Source organism: Hirundo rustica, chromosome 4, assembly GCF_015227805.2.
Source record: "Hirundo rustica isolate bHirRus1 chromosome 4, bHirRus1.pri.v3, whole genome shotgun sequence".
Taxonomy (NCBI): Eukaryota; Metazoa; Chordata; class Aves; order Passeriformes; family Hirundinidae; genus Hirundo; species Hirundo rustica.
The window spans coordinates 14,207,107-14,226,599 of record NC_053453.1 but is presented as its reverse complement, the minus strand read 5'-3'; the positions used below and the strand labels follow the sequence as shown (position 1 = coordinate 14,226,599).

Below are 19,493 nucleotides of genomic sequence, written 5' to 3'. Positions count from 1 at the left end.
TAAAATTTCGTTTGGGGTAACATTAGGAAATAGTTTATGCTGAGTATGTGCTTCCTCTACAAAACTAAGACCTTGAAGAATTTTATTCAGTTATACATTTAGGACTAGTTTGTCATGCATTCAGTTTTTTGTAGAGAAAAAGAGTAAGATTCTTGCAACTGAATTTAGATTTTGACTTTTTCTGTCTGCTTCTGAGCTGCCTTTATAGTCTATCACAGAAAGCAAGAGCTTCAAGAGCCTGATTTATCTCATCTTGAAGTCAGTTGTATTGTGATCTAGAAACCCTTCTGTTCCCTGGGTAGTCTATAAATAAAGTTCATACAAGCAGATCTGGTGTAAAGGACTATGTTATTAACAAATAAATTAAGTGAAACAAGCCCTATCCCAAAGATAACTAATTGATCAGAAAGTGTAAATGACAGATTTATCTTCAGCCCAACACCATTCTTTGTCACCAGGACATTTGAATGCCTTTAACTTATAGAAAGACAGCATTTCTGTCTATAGTACCAGCAACTTAATAATTAAAGTAGCCTTAATTTTTAACATATCTTTTTTGTTGTTCAAGTGTTGCTCTTGTTTTAGAACACCTGGTTACTTTAAATCATCACAGATGAAGAATTTGAATTTTGGAATGAGAGAATCCTAAGGAACTTTTTGATTCTGCTTTTTTCTTTTCCTTGTATCATTCAGCACCACTTTCAATTTCTGTAGGTCAATTTGTCGCCCCATGTAGAAAAGTTGTTGTCATAAAAAAAAAAGCAGCAGTGATTTTAGGAGTTTTAAAAGTAGCTTTGAGAAGGGGGTCATCAAATGTTTCCAGATAATGAGACCAAAAGTCTCCTAAATCACCAAATCCAGAGTGCCATTTGATGTTTCATTCTCAATAAATGTGGGAGTGCAAATTTATCTATTGAAATGTAACCCCTTTCTATTTTAAAAATTTATAAAAAATATTAAAAATTCGAAGTAGCAGAAAGATGTGCTATGAAACATGCATAATAATCCCAACCCAATGGAAATTTTATATCAAATCATCAGTGCAGGTCCTGCAATCACCTGCATGTCCGCCTTGAAGAATGTCAGGTGAGTATGGCCCCTCTGCTCTGAAACACCCTGACAACATTTCTGGCTTATTGCACACAGAATTGACCAGTGAGATCCTGCCAGTATTGATGCTTTTAAAATGAATCTCTTCTTTGTATGTGAGCATCTGTATTACAGTTGAATTCTGAGCCTCATCTTTAAATGCATTTTCTTACCTATTTCTGCTCCTGTGTTCAAGGAAGTGAAGGTTCCCTTTTTACAAAAAAGAAGTCCAATTCCATTGCAGTTGCCGATTTATATTGTAGGGAAATGGCAAGTCAGAGGGGTTCTCCTACTTTGCTGCGACATTCCTACTCTGTGGTAAGTCAGATCCGAGCTCCTTCCCAGTTTTTAAGTCCATCTACATAGCCTACTCCAAAATTGTTAACAATCAAGTGTTAGGAAAGGTCATGTAAGCATATGGGCTTTGGCTCACTATTGCCATTCATTTTTGTTTCCTTCTGTTGTGGTACACTGTATAGATGAGTTTATGTCAGCAAAAATTGATGATCACTAAAAAGTAGACACCCTTTTGAAGTGCTTGAATTTCCAGTCTGGTGTTCAAATGGAAATTCAGGGATCATAGGTCCATTCACAAAGACCTAACTTCCCCTTAGAGAAGCTGATCCTCAGTAATGATCAGTGGAGAGAGACTGATTCCCTAAGAAGACATAAGAGGACAAATTGATGGAATCCAAGTCAGGTTCCTTTGGTAGGAGCTTGTCTCTTTCCATTGACTGTAAAGGGAAACTGGAGAGACTGGCTTTCCTAGAGAAAGTTATGTCTTGTAATACTCTGCTCCATCCTATTCCTGCACCCTAGTGAAATTCATTCTGGATTGCCAGAAATGCACTACTTCCATTGCACATTAAATCTACCATTCTTTCATGTTGCATGGATTAATATGTTTGATAAAGATGTGCCCTATTGTTATTTTGAGTTCAAGTGTAGTTTCTTTGTGTTCTCCCTGTAAGCTCTGATAAAAAGAAATCACAATAAAAAGAGTTTTACTGAATTTGGATGATTTCAGAACATGCATATGTTCCTAAATGCTTTTTCTCTTTGATTTTTCAGGGACCTGGCTCAGATTATGAACCATTAATGAAACAAAGACGAAAATTCTTGCTCTCAGATGAATCCCCCAGTAAGTATACAATTTAAGGTATATAACAGATTTTGCATTCTTAGTGCTTTCACAAGCATGGCATGCAAAGATATGAGACAGATTATATATTTGTTTAACAGGAGGATGCATTTTGGAAATACTACAGTGAAGTAAAAATAACGCATATAAAGGGATTTTTTTGTTTCTTGGGCTCCACAAATAATTTATGTAGGCAATGGAATCTCATCAGTGCCCTTATTAGCTTCCAAAAGCTCCTTCTGTTGTGCAGTGCATAAACATTCACCTCTTCCCCTTCCTGTCTTATAAATTTCTCTGTCTTAATAGAATTCTTATGGATTTGGATCTTAACCAATATCCAAATACTCAGTCTCTTCTGCATCTTTAGATTCCAAATTAAATTATCATAATTCTACCTAAGCGATAAGTGAAATCACGGTATTTTCACATTTTTGTTTTAATAGAAGGCATCTCAAAATTGTCATCACATCTAAGACCATCAGACAGTCTTTCTTCATTGATCTCAGAGAAAGAATATATTAAATCACTAGATCTTTCATCAAATGAGCTGGAGAACATTGATGCCATCAGCCAGAATAGCTGCTTAACTAGTCATCTGGAACACCTTGAGAAACTGGAGCTCCACCAAAATGCTCTTACAAACATTCCAGAACAACTGTGTGAAGTAATTCTGCATAATTCTATGTAACACAAGTTAAAATTAAGTGTTTATCTCTAATAATGTAATCCATATATAGTAATAATGTATCCATAGCTATATTACTCAAGAATATGGATATATATTTTGGCATGCCTCGTACATTTACTCAACTTTCATTCGGTGGATTCATGTTCATTAGAAATTAAAATGTTTTCATGGGATTGTTTTAAGTCATTTACTGCAGAGAACTGCTTTAAGATGTGTGATATTAAGTAGAATAATAACGGCAATGGAACAGAGAGCTGCAGGCAATTAATATCTTAAATTTTATTAAATGAGGCTAATTGTTTTTGAATAATGCCCTATATTTTTGTATTTTTTGTAGAAATACTATAGGTTATATTGGCATAATTATTATTTTCTGCTACTTTTCCATGTGAGATAAATAAATTAATAATTTCTAGAAAAATATAACTCAATTACAAACATATAATTTCTTATTTTCTTTTAACTTTTTACAAACAAACTATCCTTTTCTTTCAGAACTTGAAATGCTTGACTTACTTGGATTTGCACAGTAACCGATTTACTTCTTTCCCAACTTACTTACTGAAAATGAATTGTATTGCAACTCTTGATATCTCGAGAAATGACATTGGACCTTCCTTCGCTTTGGATCCATGCCTCAGATGTCCAACTCTAAAGCAACTTAACCTTTCATACAATCAGCTGGTGTGCACCCCTGAATTTCTTACAAGTGTTGCTGAAAATCTGGAACAGCTCTTGCTGGAAGGGTGAGTAGCATGAGTAAATGGACTGTAAACAAACATAATGGGAAATAATATACAGAATGATGACTTAAAGCATGCAAAGGATTGAAACACTGACATTGTCTTCCAAATGTGTAAATTGCTACAGTTTTTGTAGTTGGTTTTCAAAATACAAGACATGAAAATGACTTTGGACCTTGATAGAATCTAATAGCATTGCTGTTCCATTAACATACTAGATATGTTGTAGTTCAGTTTCTTTCTGCTGCCATACTATTAATCCACAAGGCTGTGTAGTCTGACATATTCAGCTAGGTTCTCTGTATACACAATAAGTTTCCACTGTATTTCACATGCATAAAAGCTTCTCTGGAAGTAGTAGTAATGTAATTTTAGGTATTGGTATGGATATGTTTTAAATTACAGAAACAGATTAAAAAGTAGTTTTTTGTTTGCCAGCACTTACTATCATATTTCTTAGTGAGGTAATTTGTACCTATGTGGAATTCTTAAGAATGCAATTGGTGATAGCTCTGTGAACTGCTGAGACTGTCTAATTTATTTCTTACAGTTCATGCTAAATAAGATGGTGAATTTTGCCAGGGTAATACTACCCTGGTAAAACAGTGGATGTATCTTTTATCTCTGTATTTTTGGGATCTTTCTCTTCCACTTCCTAGTGTTCTTCTCCCCAGAATACATTGTGTGAAATTATATACTCATCCCAAATTGCATTCCATACAAGAATCCTTAAAAAAAAAAAAAAAAGTTGTCAGTAATTCTGTAATTTTGATATTTTAAACACGTATTTTTAGTACACAGAACCTCCCACAAATACAACAGTCCTCTTTGTGTGGGATTGAGTTCCAGTATGTCATCAGAGAACCTTGCAATACATTTTGACACTTGGTCTCCAAATTGATTAACTGATGTTAATATCAGTCATGTTAGTCCATGTTGCCAGATATACTAGTGGTTTTGCTGACTGGTCAGTCTTTATGTAGATAAAGCTTTCTTTTTGTTTTACTGGTGTGAGAAGGATTTTGTCCGATCAACACTACTTTCATCTTTTACCTAATAGTTTCTAAATAAAACATGGATTGTTTTTTTCTTGTTATCATAGAAACAAAATTTCATGCTTATGTTCACCCCTATGCTTGAAAGACCTGAAAGTTTTAAACATTAGTAAGAACTGTATTTCATCCCTTGCTGAGAATGTCTTCATGGGCTGTACAAAACTGGAGCAGTTCAATGCCAGGATGAATGTTCTTGGTAAGTATCTGTGATAATAGGATTCACCTTCTAGGAACTATTCCAAATCACAAAATTCCTCTGCCACCAACATTTGGAATCTTGGGAGAACAGAAAAAATAATACCACATGTATTTGTTCTTGTTTATTGTTTCCTAAGCATTAGCTTTTGATCACTGAAGCATAGAGTACGCTTCCACTCATTTGATCTGACTCACCTAACTCATCTTGTTCCTACATTTGGAGTGCATGCTGTAAAAATGATTGAGTGTACTTGAGATTGTACACACTGTTGAGGAAGGTTCAAAGACAAGAAAATCATTCAGATTTAGCTTGCAAATCTAGTACTAATACAGCTTTAATACTGTACTGTAATGCATAGAAGCATATTGGCTTGTACCAGCAGTATTGTGCTCAGCAGGACCAGGGCAGGGATTGTCCCCACGTGCTCCGCACTGCTGAGGCTGCACCTCAAATCCTGTGTTCAGTTTTGGGCCCCCCACTACAGGAAAGATGTTGTGGTGCTGGAGAGAATCCAAAGAAGGGCAAAGGAGCTGATGAAGGGTCTAGAGCACAAATCTGATGGGGAGCATCAGGAGGAACCCTATCAGTCTCTACAACTGCCTGAAAGGAGGCTGCACCCAGGTGGGGGTCGGTCTCTTCTCCCAGGGAACAGGCAATAGGACAAGAGAAAATGGCCTCAAATTGTGCCTGGGGAGGTTAGACTGGGTATTAGGGAAAACTTCTTCACTGAAAGAAGCACTGGAATAGGCTGCACAGAGAAGTGGTTGAGTCACCATCTCTGGAAGTTTTTACAGGACATGTGAATGTGGCCTTTAGGCCTTTAGCTGTGGACTTGGAAGCGCAGGGTGAATGCTTGGGCACAATTGTCTTAAAAGGTCTTTTCGAACCTAAATGATCCTATGATTAAATATTTACCACACTATATCCAGCATTATCTTCAGAACAAGAGAGGATGTTTGGCTGAGTTGCCTGCATGCAGGTGTCATTTGAGATGCCCTGAATCATCCCCTTGGGCTTACAGCTTCTGCTCCAGGAAAAGCAGATCTTCCATTAGCTCCTGTGTTTGATCTTTAAACCTTGTGCAGGCAGCACAGGGCACATCCCCTTCACTAGAACCCAGTGTTAAGGAACTGAATTGAGTCCATCCAGAGTGTGTGTCAGTGGCTTAGCATATTTTTTACAAAGGTGGCAAAATTTATGCAAATTGATTTATGCAAATTTAAAATTATACAAATTGGATTTTCAATGATGCTGTGAGAGTTCATAAGTTATTGTTACAATTTATTCTTTCTTCAAGACATAAAATCTTTCATTTGGAAATTATTGTCACATTATTTCAGAAGGTGACTCTTAGAATTGCATTAAACACAGCTGAACCACTAGACTCATTTTTATAAGAACGAGTAACGATGAGTGGGCAAATAAGACCCAACAAATTCTGGGTCACATGGGAATCTTTGTATATTTGAAGTACAGTAAAGTGTAAGTAAGATTATTTTGGTGTTTAATGCCACTAGGAGATGAAGGATAACAATGTATAATTTGTTAAAAGCCAATATATAATTTAATTTTGGAAGTTTCATTTTTAATAAGCTTTAAAGTGAAGGATTTGAACTCTGCTTTTGGTAGGTGGTACCTTTGTATGAAAATTATACACTGACCGTTTAGTCTGTCTAAACTCCAGTCTTAAAAATAATCTAAATCATTCTTAAAAATCATAGGATTAACCTATTTTTCTACTCTAGAAAAAATACCTGACTTGTCATCCAGCATAACAAGTTTAAAATTATCCCAGAATTGTTTTATTAATGTTCCAGAAGCAATTCTTCTTCTACCACAGTAAGTTACTCTTGTATTCATTGACGTTAATGTGAAGTTCTTGATAAAGAAAATCTGATGACAAAATTGTTGTTAAGCAGAAAATTCTGCATGTTTTACTGATTTACAGGGAATCCTCACTGGTTAAATCCAGAATTTGGTAGCTTTTAAACTGAAGACAAATTAGTCACATTTTCTTCATGATTCTGAAAAATTCTGTTCCTCAGATTCAAATCACTATTGTTGAAAATATATTCCTTGACAGCTGAAGCTCACAATTCTTGCTGAGAATACTAGAATTAATCTCATATTTCCTTGGACCCAACAATAAAAATATATCAGCAATTTTCCCTTTTTGAGTTCTGCAGATTTTTGCACAAGACTCCTGAGATTAGTTTTTCATTTCCCAAATAACATGAGATACTTATTCTCAAAGAAAAACACTTCCTCTAGAAGGAGTTGTGATAAAGTTGCATTTGACATTTATTTTGCTATACCTTCAAAACATTACTTATGTGAAAATTGGACTTCAGCTTTTTTAATAGAAATTGCTGACCTTAACAGATCACTAGAATGGGATTGTGGAGGGAGTGCTTGGAAGGAGTGATCCAATAGATGTGGGGAGATGTGAGTGCTGATGGCACCATAGAGAGAGCAGATCCACAGATTTGGGAATTTATATTAGTGAAATTAACATGACATTGCACAATTTCAGCATGCTAACATTCACAGCAGCAGATTTAATGGATGTGTTAAGAAAAAGCAGTTTTCAGGTTCTACATCTCCCAGCTCAGACAAATCAAGGTGTTGTGTGCATATTTGTATGCTTCATGTTTCATAGTAACATAAACAGCATATTTGTCCAACAGACGTAGGTGAACCATATAATTTCTGCACATGCATGTATTTGCAAATGCATGTACTTGTATTTGGATTTCAGTCAGAAAAGCATCTCTTCTAATCCACTTGTTTATTAAAAATTAATACAGCTTTGGTTCCAGCTAATCTGGGTTTTATTTTTTTTTCATTTGCTAACTTCTCTTTTTTATTTTCATGTTTTCAGTTTGCGATCAGTAGATTTAAGCCAAAACAAGATCGTAAGCCTGCCTGGACCGATGCACTGGAAATCACTAAATTTAAGAGAGCTGTTATTTAATCATAATCAAATAGGTGTCTTGGACTTGAGTGAAAAGGCATGTTCATGGTCTAGGCTAGAAAAGCTACACCTCTCCCACAACAAGTTAAAGGAGGTAAAGATTCTACCTAAAGAAAATTTAATTGCTTTTCAGTTGAATGCAATTTTTCAATGCTCTTTTGATTTTCATGTCACCTCTCATACCATTGTACACTGTATTAGTGAAATGGTATGTAAGTGCAGATAATACTCTGTGAAGGAAAATCCCTGTATTCTACTCAGCTTTTCTTCCTGGAATGTGTCGTATAATCAGTTTGTATATTGAATTACTTATAAGGTCTTTTCTCTCTTACTGTGGGGTATTAGGCCTGTTTATTAAAACAAATTAACAGTAGCAGTAAAAATAATGCCTAGTTCTGTTAAATAATTAATGTATTCACGTTCCTCATTTTTTTAAAACACTTAATTGCGTGCTAAATGCTCTTTTATTTAGATTCCTCCTCAGATTGGCTTCCTAGAGAACTTGACTTCTCTGGATGTAAGTCATAATCCTGATTTGAGATTCTTTCCTGATGAAATGGGAAGACTGTCCAAAATCTGGGATCTTCCTTTGGAAGGACTCCATCTTAATTTAGACTTCAAGCATGTAGGATGCAAAGCCAGAGACATTATCAGGTTTGTTGCCCTATTGTTGTAGAATGTTCCTGGTTTGCTTTCTTGGGATTTGCAGTAAGCATTGAGAAAATACCATGCTGTTTTGTAAAGACATTCTGGTTTGTCATATGAAATCCAGCATGCTGTTCTGTGGACAGTTATGATATCAACACACAGAGATAAATTAGATTAGAGTGGTTTAGACCATACTAGTATTACCTCTTGAATTTGATGCTTCTATAAACTTTGCAATAAATGGTGCTTACCAGTTATTTCTAATAGTTTTATCGTGTTCCCCAGTGCACTGTACAGAGTACAGTTTTGGGATAGTTACAAAACAAAAAGAGACATATTCTGAATTAAATTTTAGCTTTCAAATCAGAAATTAGAGCAGACAGTTGAAAGAACAGTAATATCAAACAGATACTGAAAATTTGAAGAAAATGGTATGGATCTAGATTTTTCTTTGTTCTTGAGTTCTGTTGGTCTTTTTCTCTGTTATACACTTCTGTGAGTTTTGCAAACCTTTTTCTGCCAGATTTCTTCAACAACGACTGAAGAAGGCCGTGCCTTATAACAGAATGAAGCTCATGATTGTTGGAAACACTGGCAGTGGGAAAACTACCCTGCTACAACAGCTAATGAAAAGCAAACGAACAGAATTGGGCTCTCCAAAAGCTACAGTAGGCATTGATGTGAAAGACTGGATCATTCAAGGGAAAGGCAAAATGAAGAAGGAGCTTATATTAAATGTGTGGGACTTTGGAGGTATTTCCTGAGTTTATTTTCCTTTACTATTGTCTTTTCTAAGATTTTAATGCATTACTTATTCTTAGAGTCAGCCTGTGGTGATTCAAACTGGGGACAGTAGAATCACAAGCACACACCGAAAGTCTAATGACCACTTTTAAATAAGTAAATTCTGTAAACTAGTGGCTAATCCCTCAAATTTAATATAAAGCCTCAGGAATTTCTTATCACCAAATGTAGTTTTGCACTAATTTCAACTACTTCAGAATAATCATTTCAGAATAGTAAGAAACTGTACAGAATAATTACTTCAGAACAGTAAGAAACTGCTTGAAGTATCAGAATAATGCTTCAGAATAATAATTTCAGAATAGTAAGAAACTGCTTGTAATCAGCAGAAGAATCTTTCATTCAGCTCTGTTTCTCCCGTTTGTAGTCTGGGTCTCTCCAGGCTCTGCAGTATCACAGGTTTGTAAGGTCACAGACGACAAAGCACTTAGGACGAGTCTTTGAACCTTGTGTTTCTGGAAAACTTTCTAAGTCTTGGGGGACTACAGAAGCACTTCTAAAATCGAGGGCTATTTGAGGCTACGGAAAAGTTACTTTTAAACAGAGGTCAGTCATCATTTAAATACAGGCTATCTCAATGCATAAGCACAGACCAACGCCATTCAAGATGGATGTCCATCTTTAGTTGTAATTTTAAGTGCTTCATTATGTGAATTTATTTTGAAGTTGCTGAAAGTGTAGGAGAAAGGAAAAGAAGAAGGTGGAAGAAAAGGAGAGGGTGAAGGAGAAATTTAGTACTGGAGCTTTAAAAGAATTACAGCCTTTTAAATTGTCTATGCAGCAACCATGTTTATCCAGTTAAATCTTACATTTGATCTAAAACCAATGTATGTGTTTTAACATTACACTTCAATCAATGAGTTACCACAGAATGCCTTCTGAAAATTTGTAGTTATCGTGGTTTCCTGTCAATTTATATACATTTCTGCAAACATTAATTTCATTTGTGAACTCGTGGTCTGGGGACATGTGTTCCTCTGCCTTTTTGTGGACTGAAGATGTTCAGACGAGGAAGTACTAAGCAATGGAAATTTTTGATCATTAGGACAAGAAGAATTCTACAGTACCCATCCTCATTTCATGACCCCAAGGGCTTTGTATCTCGCTGTTTATGATCTCAGCAAAGGACAAGCAGAGGTGGATGCTATGAAGCCATGGCTTTTTAACATCAAGGTAAGACGCACAGAATGGAATTCTCCTTTCCAGGGAACTGCAAGTGGACAGCAAATTAACCATAAATATTTATATCGGGGAAGAAAAAAAAACCCAAAACTTCAGAAAGTAAGAATAGTAATATTAACCAAGAGCTGAAAAGCTGAAATACATCATGTATTGGATATGAAAGTATTTTTAGACATAAAAAGACATGATCAGCACCATTTTGGACTTAAAATTACAAAGTAATGTGCAAAAGAATAGTTTGTATATTCTGGCAATATTTTTAATTTACTGATAAAAAAAAGAAATTAATAATAACTCATTATTAAAGAAATAATGAGTTAAACTTGCATTTTTCTTTTGCACCAGTATAAATTTTTGGGACATCAACATTAGACTGATCTAAAACTGACTAGATACAGGTTTGAAATCATGCTATTAAGTGTATGCTTAGTATCCTATTATTAATAGGAATGATTCCAGAACTATGGTAGAGAATTGACTTGAGAATCTGCCTGTATATTTGTCATTTTTCTAAGTGTTTATCTCCATTTCTGGAGCCATTCCATGGTGACTGAGCATTACTTTTCTTTTGGTAGGATGCTTAGCCATGCCTGGGTAATACACTCACATTAAGAGTTTGTTTACTGATCCTGTTAATGAACTTGTCTTTCTCACTCTTTTCACCTTGGGCAGTGGTACAGGACAGAGTGTTGCAATCAGTTTAGTGTTGATGAAGATCACTTCAGATGTGTTCTCCTTTGCTATGCAGTACTTGCTGATGTTTCACTGCTGCCCTGTTCCAATGACAGTTAGCAATTTCTTTTGGCTTTTCCATTTTGTTGGATGTTCTTAATGAATAATGTCCCTCTGTTTTACTGCCAATAGTGTTAATCTGCAAAGAATGAAATCCAGATGTACACTCCTTCCTTGTAGAAAAAACTGACTTTTTGTTATTCCTGTTTTGAAATAGATGGCTCTCTGAATGTTTGACTAAATTACTCACATTTTATGCGAATGTGAAACACTAAAATCAACATTCACTCTTGAGTTAATCAACAGTACGGATCTCACTAACAGGCTCGAGCATCAACATCCCCTGTCATTCTTGTTGGCACTCACTTGGATGTTTCTGATGAAATGCAACGTAAGGCCTGCATGAGTAAAATCACTAGAGAGCTGTTGAACAAGCGAGGCTTCCCAGCAATCCAGGATTACCACTTTGTCAATGCTACAGAAGAATCTGATTCCATTATCAGACTTCGGAAAATCATCATAAAGGAGAGTCTTCACTTCAAGGTAAGCAACATACTGTTTTGAATGTTGAAAACATCTTTGTTTGACTTAAGTGAATATATTTTTGAACATTAATACATAATTAAATAAATTTCCATGTGATAGCAAAGTCATCTTGCCTTCTATAAAATGTTACATGCAGCAAAATAATGAAGGAAAATCACCAGGTTTGATTTAATTTGATTTTCTTCCCAAAAAATCAACATAAGGAAATCCCAGCTAAGTTGTGTTTTCAAGTACTAGGGCCATAAATCAAGTATTTAATTTAAAATGAGCCATCTTTGTCTTACAAAGAAATTTTATTAAAACCTTGGTTTCTTGGGCAGCATCATGTAATTAAAGTAAGTATTGCAAGATTTCAGGGGACAGGAAATATGATATTGTGCTTTGTGAAAACCAACTGATTTCCCATTTACTGATTTCATTTTACATAGCATGAAACTATTTCTGTAAAGAGGAAAGTGAATTAAAGCGGGAAAAGAAGATCCTGTGGACTTGAGTCATCCTCCTAGATTGGAATATCTGCACTTGTAATTCTGTTGTCTCCAAAGTCATCCCAACTCATTCCCTGCTCTATCCTTAGCCACAGCATGAAGCCCTAAGTGTGAATAAAGAGACCAGCCCAGGCATGGAGCTTACAGAAAGACAGGGTCTTACCTGTAACAAAAAGATTTTTTTTTTTTTTTTTTAATTTAGGCAACAACACATTTTTCATTTATGTCATAACACATTGAAGAGAAAAGGTGATGTCCTGTGCTTCTTAAATCAGTGGCAGAGCTTCATAAATTGTACCAGAACCCAAATTTCTCTTGAATGACTGCTTGGAAGATTTTATAGAGCAAATGATGTATTTATGACTAGCCTCAAACCAGTGGTGTTACAAATGAATTAAAGTGTACACACCTCTCTTGTTTCTTTTAGGAATTAGTAGTTTAGCCATATCCAAAATCTCCCTAACTTCATTCCACAGTGCAGGGAACAGCTAACCAGTCCTAAATGTGAAGGAGGTGCCCTCTTCAAGTGAAATGGGTTAATTCCTCTTCTCATACATCCAGTAGGCATGAATAGAGCTGGTGTTTTTATGTGGCTCTGTCTCACTGTACTTATTCAACACTCCAGAGAAGTTCTGCTTTTTGAAAAATGTTCCTTTAATGTCTGCATCTCTTGAGACTGACTTAAACTGACGTTTAAACTTCTACACAGATGTAAGGTAGCCTGAAGGAAATGAGATAATTACAGTAAATGATGTAGGTAGTTGGTGAAAGGAATGTTACAAGGTATCTGCTTAGAGGTTAGACAAAGTGAGTTAAGTATTCTGCGTTGTCATCAAGTACTCTGAAGTCTTTGAAATTGCACAAGGTACTAATTTCGTTTGCACAAGGTACTAATTATATTTTTGACACATTAAAAACATCACAGTGCATTGGTGAGAGAAAGATTACAGTTAAGAAGCCAGTTTGTAAACATTGGGAAAGTTGTTTCCCATTTCCTCAATAAAGTTAGTAGGTCAGCACACATGGAGAAAGGAAAATCCTGCTGAGTACTAGTGATTACCAAATATCGAAGGGTGTCTGCAGGAAGGAACAGAGGCTCAGGAAACGGGCACAAGGCACCCATTTGTGTCACTAAATTTATTTCGTTCTATTCTATTGTCCACTGACTGCCAGCAGTGGAGACTTTTAATCGAGCTACTGCCCTCTTTCTCCCAGTATACCTAAAGACATGGCTAGAGATATTACATATTTCAAGAAGTATAGGGTTTTTTAAAATTAGTTTGTCTATTGTTTTGTGCTAACTGAAGATGTATATCATCTGTTCATAGAGTGAATATTTTCCTTTCACTTTGAACCAAAGCTTCTCTTTGAAATAACCTCTTCTGAGAGACCTCATTTATTATTTTTAATGTACAAGTAATATGGAAATATTTTCTTCTCTGAGTATTTATTTATAGAAAGATATTATAATTCTGAAAGAATAATTAATTACTTGCATCAGCCTTTCAGAAGCCATGTTAGTCAATAAATTAGGGTTCTTGTTCCTTTCTGCTGCTATTGAGTGGAATAAAGTGGATACACTTTATATCTTCATTTTATTTTCTGCATTTCGCATAAATAAATTAATACATTTAAAATTATTATTCCTAATTTTACAGATCAGAGATCAACCAGTGGTTGGTCAGCTAATTCCTGACAGCTACCTGGAGCTGGAAAAGAGAATTTTGCTGGAACGTAAAAACGTCCCAGTGGAATTTCCTGTAATTGATCAGAAACGCTTGCTGGAACTGGTACAAGAAGGCCAGTTACAGCTGGATGAAAATGAACTCCCTCATGCAATTCACTTTCTGAATGAATCAGGTAAAATATTCTCTCCCATGTGTGTTTGTTAGCACTTTGTTGTAAATCTGCAGCTGACAGATCCGTACACATTTTTAAGTCTTTCACGAGGTTGCCACAAAATAGTAAGCTGAAGTGTCTAAGATTGGGTAACATTAGTTTGTTAAACTATATTGTTGGGAAGGAAATTCCATGATGTGAAGGATCAGTGCTTTAACAGTTTTTATCTCTTTCTCTCTCTTATCCCTCCTTGGAAACATTCTACTGCTGGTTTTGGCAGCACAGTTGCTGAAGAAAGTTGCAATTACTCTGATAGCTGAAATCGAATAGTGGTCAGAGGAACATATGTAACAGCTTATCTCAGTGCAATACTGACTTCCTAAGATGAAATAATAAATTACACAGAACTTAGCAAAAAAGCAAGTCAAATTAAAAATCTAACAAAAAGTCTGAAAATAAAGGTAAAGTTGAGTAAGCCACGTGTGCACTCTACTGTTCTGAGATATTGACATAAATACAACTGTATTTATTATTCAAATTGTTTATGTCAAGTCATATAATAAAAACAGCCCAGAGTGGAGTGCTTACTTCGCTTAATATTGATCTTGAGCAATGTATTGCTAATTACAGTATTCTTTGTGCAGGTGTTCTCCTTCATTTTCAAGACCCAGCACTACAGCTAAGAGATCTGTATTTCGTAGATCCAAAGTGGCTGTGTAAAATAATGGCACAGGTGAGACTGATTACTTTTTGTGTATACATTTATGATACATTTTCCCTTGTCTAAAGCCACTGTAACTCATCAGTGTTCCTTCTGCACCATTTCTTTATTGTTTCATGATCTAGAATTTTCTCAAGGCCCACATTTTTTTCACCTGATTCTTTCTGTTTCTATTGCGTTCTGGACAACTGACTGTGTCATTGCTTGTCTGTTCTTACATTGTAATGTCCAAAATAATTTAAACTGCAATGGACACCAGAATACATGTACAATAGAAAAACCCCATGGATGCAAGGTAATCCTGCAATATGTTGCCACAGGTTGGGATGAAAGCAGGAACTTTGGGCTAAAAGCTGTAAGAAGGGGGAAGATTTGTAATTGTATGTTAGGTACAGATGGCAGAGAAAAGTGAGTGGATATTGAGTTGGAATGGGAGAGCAGCAGACTGATAAAGTGAGACCATCATTGAAATGTTGATCTAGAAACACTCTCAAAATTTATTGTATATATCCAGATTTTCTAACCTCTGAAACTTCCATCTAATGATTAATGTACACCTGAAAATGTCTCTTTTTTTTTTAAAAGATTCTGATGGTGAAAGTGGAAGGCTCTTCCAAATACCCTAAGGGAATTGTAAAGCGTTCAGATGTGGAAAAATTCCTTTTGAAGAAGAGCAAGTTCCCTAAAATCTATATGTCACAATACTTTAAACTTCTGGAAAAGTTTCAGATTGCTTTGCCATTAGGAGAGGACCAACTACTTATCCCAAGCAGGTAAGCAGGGAGCTAAACCCACAAATGACAGCCATAGAGATAGATCAAAATAGAAACCTCCCATCAGACTAACTAGTTTCACTGATCATCAGAGCAACTTGGTACATGAAAGCGTGACATATTCTTTGTATGTTACATTTTACAGAAGATCATGTCAAGTGGATCTTGTAGCTGATAAAGCTTATGTTGTATCAACATGGTAGCTAAATGGAAACTATAAATGGTCGAATACTTTGAGGATAGTATTTCTTTTACAGTTACCATGCTTCAAGACTACAGCAAGGAGATTATAATTAAGCTTCACACAGTAGTGTGCCAGCATTGCAGATATTTATTGCAATATGAAAGATAACAAAACACTTCCATAACCTATTTGTGTGAAGTGAGGACCACAGATAAGTTACTCAGAGGCAGTATCTCCTTCCAAAAGTGTAGACACTAAATGTGGTGACAAAAGAAATGTTATGACAATTAATGTAGTTTTTTGTTTTATCTGAAGCAGGTAACTCAATTTCTCTGCCTCAGTTACAGATTTCTCTAATGTGTTTAGTAGTGTTTACGTTGCCAAATGGAGAGAGTGTTGCATGGCTGCACTGATTAGGATTTTATGTCCTTCAAAACCCTGGGCTAGGAAGATTTTATCTGAATGTCTCAGATTTTTGTCATATTTGCATTAAATATCTAATGCTTCATTAGTGAGGTGTTGTTGGGTTTAAATTACTGTCAGAACTTCACTTTGACACAAACAAGTAGAATAAACAAACACACTATCTGTTAGATCCCTGACCATCCCTGACCATTCACTAATAAGTAATGTATTTTACACGATAAATAACGTCATCAGCTCAGATATATTATATCATCAAATACTGTCGTAATGTTTTTATTCTTTCAGCTTGTCTGATCACAGACCTGTTATAGAGCTTCCTCACTGTGAAAATTCAGAAATTATCATCAGGCTTTATGAGATGCCGTACTTTCCTATGGGATTTTGGTCCAGGCTGATCAACAGGTTGCTTGAGATATCACCTTACATGCTGTCAGGAAGAGGTACAAATCTTTATCTTCAAAAGGAATAGTGTGCAAGTTTGCCTCGAATCCAACACCTGTGTTAAAGCTTTAGTCCCCAACACAGTTTTGCTTTAGCTAAATTCTGAACACTTCACAAATGTAAGAAAAAGACTGTTCATTTTTGTAACTTAGAAGTAACCAGGAACAGACAGCACCTAATCTTCAGAGTGGTGTGCAAAAGAAAGTAAAGGTTGTAAGTGGTCCATTTCTCTCCTTCACATGCTAGAGACAGAGGAAATCCTTATATTTATGTAATATTGCTATTTGCTTCCACAAAGAATTCAGGAAGGGATGTGTCTTCCACACAGAAAAACAAACTGCTTTTCTTCAGGTTCATGAATTCTCCCTTTATTGAAGTCTCAAAGCTTTGCTTTTATCAGAAAGAGGGGATTTATCTTTACATTTTTCCCAGGAATTTCATGCTTTCACATGCTGATGCTCTGCAAATATCACTTGTAAATGCCTGATGTCCTGGCATTCAAGTTTCTTCTGAGCATCAAATTCCAGTTGCATCCTACTATTTCATGAGTGTGTGACAGGAAAAATTTAAATCACACCTTTTTTTCATATTTTGCCTGAGATATTCTGTACTTGAACCTGAATGTACCTAAGCATTTCTGTAATGCTTACCTGCTGCATGACTTACCATCTGATTAAACGCTTACAGTTTGTGGGTATGCCTTCTAGAACTGAACCAAGTTGACATATATTTAGTTTTTGTGAGGCAAGACTGTAGCCTTTATTTTGTTTGTTATTTAGCTAAGTATAACCCTACAATCATAACTATAAATTCAAAGTACTGTGAATTATTCTGAATATTTTAAAATTGACATTCATATTGAAGATCAGACTTTTAATCTAATTTTGTGTTTTCTAGAGCGAGCTCTTCGTCCTAATAGAATGTACTGGAGACAAGGCATCTACTTGAACTGGTCTCCTGAAGCCTATTGTCTAGTGGAATCAGCAGTATTTGACAACAACCCAGACAGTTTTTTGAAAATTACAGCACCTTCTTGCAGAAAAGGTTAATTATTCCTGAGCCTGAATTTTGCTCCAGTTTGATTGCAGCTTGGCATTTTGGTTTGTTGTGCTTTTGCCTTTGGAATATAGTTTATCTTTGCAATTGAAAGTATGGCAGATTGGGTCTGTAATTTCCCTCTTTTTGTTCCTTAAAGGGTGCATCCTTTTGGGGCAAGTTGTGGATCACATAGATTCTCTAATGGAAGAGTGGTTTCCAGGTTTGTTGGAAATAGATGTGTGTGGTGAAGGGGAAACACTGTTGAAGAAATGGGCTCTGTACAGCTTTCAAGATGGTGAAGAACACCAAAAAATACTACTTGATGACTTGCTTAGGAAGGCTGAAGAAGGTATATATTTATGCCATTTGAGGTATACAGAGGTACACTTGTATCTACACAAATGCTGTGCAGCATCCCCTTTATAACATTTGAGTACTTCATGTTATTTAAAAATGTTTCATTTCTGTAAGAAAAAAAAATCAAAAGAAACTTTTTTAATGTAAGAGCTGTCTATTATATAATACATAAGTATGGAATATGAGGCAGATTGCATCTACTCTGTGTAGTTATATAAAAATAGCAATAATGGAAAGAATAATTTTGTTGTAATACTGATAATGCAGCTTCAATCGGGAACTGAATCCAGCAGACAGTAAAACTGGTACTGATCTCATGGCTGGATCACATAGCACAGTAATTTAAAAGACAATGTTCAATATGGCATTCTACAAACTAACAGCTTTCTTTATTTTTACAGACAGAAAAATGGGTTAGTTTCGTGGTGTTACATAGCAGCAAATTTTTTAACATTTGATTGGTACATATATAGAACCTTGAAAATATTTAAATATGTAAGAGCCAAGAATTTGAATGGCAAACTTAGTTAATATGTATGTCTGTGTGCCTGCATATGTGTGTATATATATGTATGTAAGCACATATATGAATCTGATTTTGGTTACATTGGTCTTACACATTCTCGGAGATCCTCATGCCTTTCAGTGATTTTTCAATGATGCCTACCCTTCTTCTTCTTCTTCTTCTTTTTTTTTTTTCCCTTTCTTTTGTTTTGTTTTCTTAGGTGACCTTCTGGTAAATCCAGATCAACCAAGACAGACCATTCCAATTGCTCAGATTGCTCCTGATCTGATACTGGCTGATTTACCTAGAAATATTATGTTGAACAATGATGACCTGGAATTTGATGAAGCTCCTGAATTTCTCTTAGGTAAGCATTATTTTGTAGAATGGTTTGTTGGGGTGTTTTTTTACATAGATTATGTAAACAAATCTATTGAAGTCAGTTCTGCAACATATAAGGAGCATTTAAAAGATTTCTTTTCTGAAGAAATTTATTATTTTAAGGTATTCTTAATTTCAGGTTATTGAGTTTCGAATTTTCCGTTAACTTGTGCACTAAGACACTGGGTTTTATGTGTTCAGTTTACTGATCATGAATATTAACACAGTAGATGATTCACATGTTTTTGACACTGAACCCTTTCAGCTATTTTTTTTATGAGAAATGGCTGTTATCCCTTTTTTTATCATACTCTTCAATTTTATTGTTCCAAAGGTGATGGTGGGTTTGGATCTGTGTACCGTGCATCCTATGGTGGTGAAGAGGTTGCTGTGAAGATTTTCAATAAACATACTTCTCTCAGGCTCCTAAGACAAGTAAGAAACATTGCCTCTGTATTCTGTAGTATTTTCTGTGGTATTCTCTTGGAATACCAACCCTAGCGAAAAGTTTTAAAAGTTTAAGTGAACTGCAAGACCTC

General features: G+C 35.5%; 1 protein-coding gene across 3 annotated transcripts in view; it reads left to right on the top strand.

Moving 5' to 3' along the window:
* LRRK2 (leucine rich repeat kinase 2) overlaps positions 1-19,493 on the top strand; it is a 63,565-nt gene that overhangs the window by 29,084 nt on the left and 14,988 nt on the right. For all 3 annotated transcript variants that reach the window (XM_040061722.2, XM_040061723.2, XM_040061724.2), the window contains 19 exons: positions 1,286-1,407; positions 2,161-2,230; positions 2,674-2,894; positions 3,414-3,664; positions 4,764-4,912; positions 6,661-6,754; positions 7,797-7,983; positions 8,362-8,543; positions 9,061-9,290; positions 10,387-10,514; positions 11,580-11,798; positions 13,948-14,149; positions 14,773-14,861; positions 15,435-15,622; positions 16,518-16,672; positions 17,571-17,717; positions 17,869-18,060; positions 18,794-18,940; positions 19,289-19,389. In XM_040061722.2, the coding sequence (XP_039917656.1) occupies positions 1,286-1,407; positions 2,161-2,230; positions 2,674-2,894; positions 3,414-3,664; positions 4,764-4,912; positions 6,661-6,754; positions 7,797-7,983; positions 8,362-8,543; positions 9,061-9,290; positions 10,387-10,514; positions 11,580-11,798; positions 13,948-14,149; positions 14,773-14,861; positions 15,435-15,622; positions 16,518-16,672; positions 17,571-17,717; positions 17,869-18,060; positions 18,794-18,940; positions 19,289-19,389 (3,074 nt within the window). The remainder of the gene's footprint in view (positions 1-1,285; positions 1,408-2,160; positions 2,231-2,673; positions 2,895-3,413; positions 3,665-4,763; positions 4,913-6,660; positions 6,755-7,796; positions 7,984-8,361; positions 8,544-9,060; positions 9,291-10,386; positions 10,515-11,579; positions 11,799-13,947; positions 14,150-14,772; positions 14,862-15,434; positions 15,623-16,517; positions 16,673-17,570; positions 17,718-17,868; positions 18,061-18,793; positions 18,941-19,288; positions 19,390-19,493) is intronic.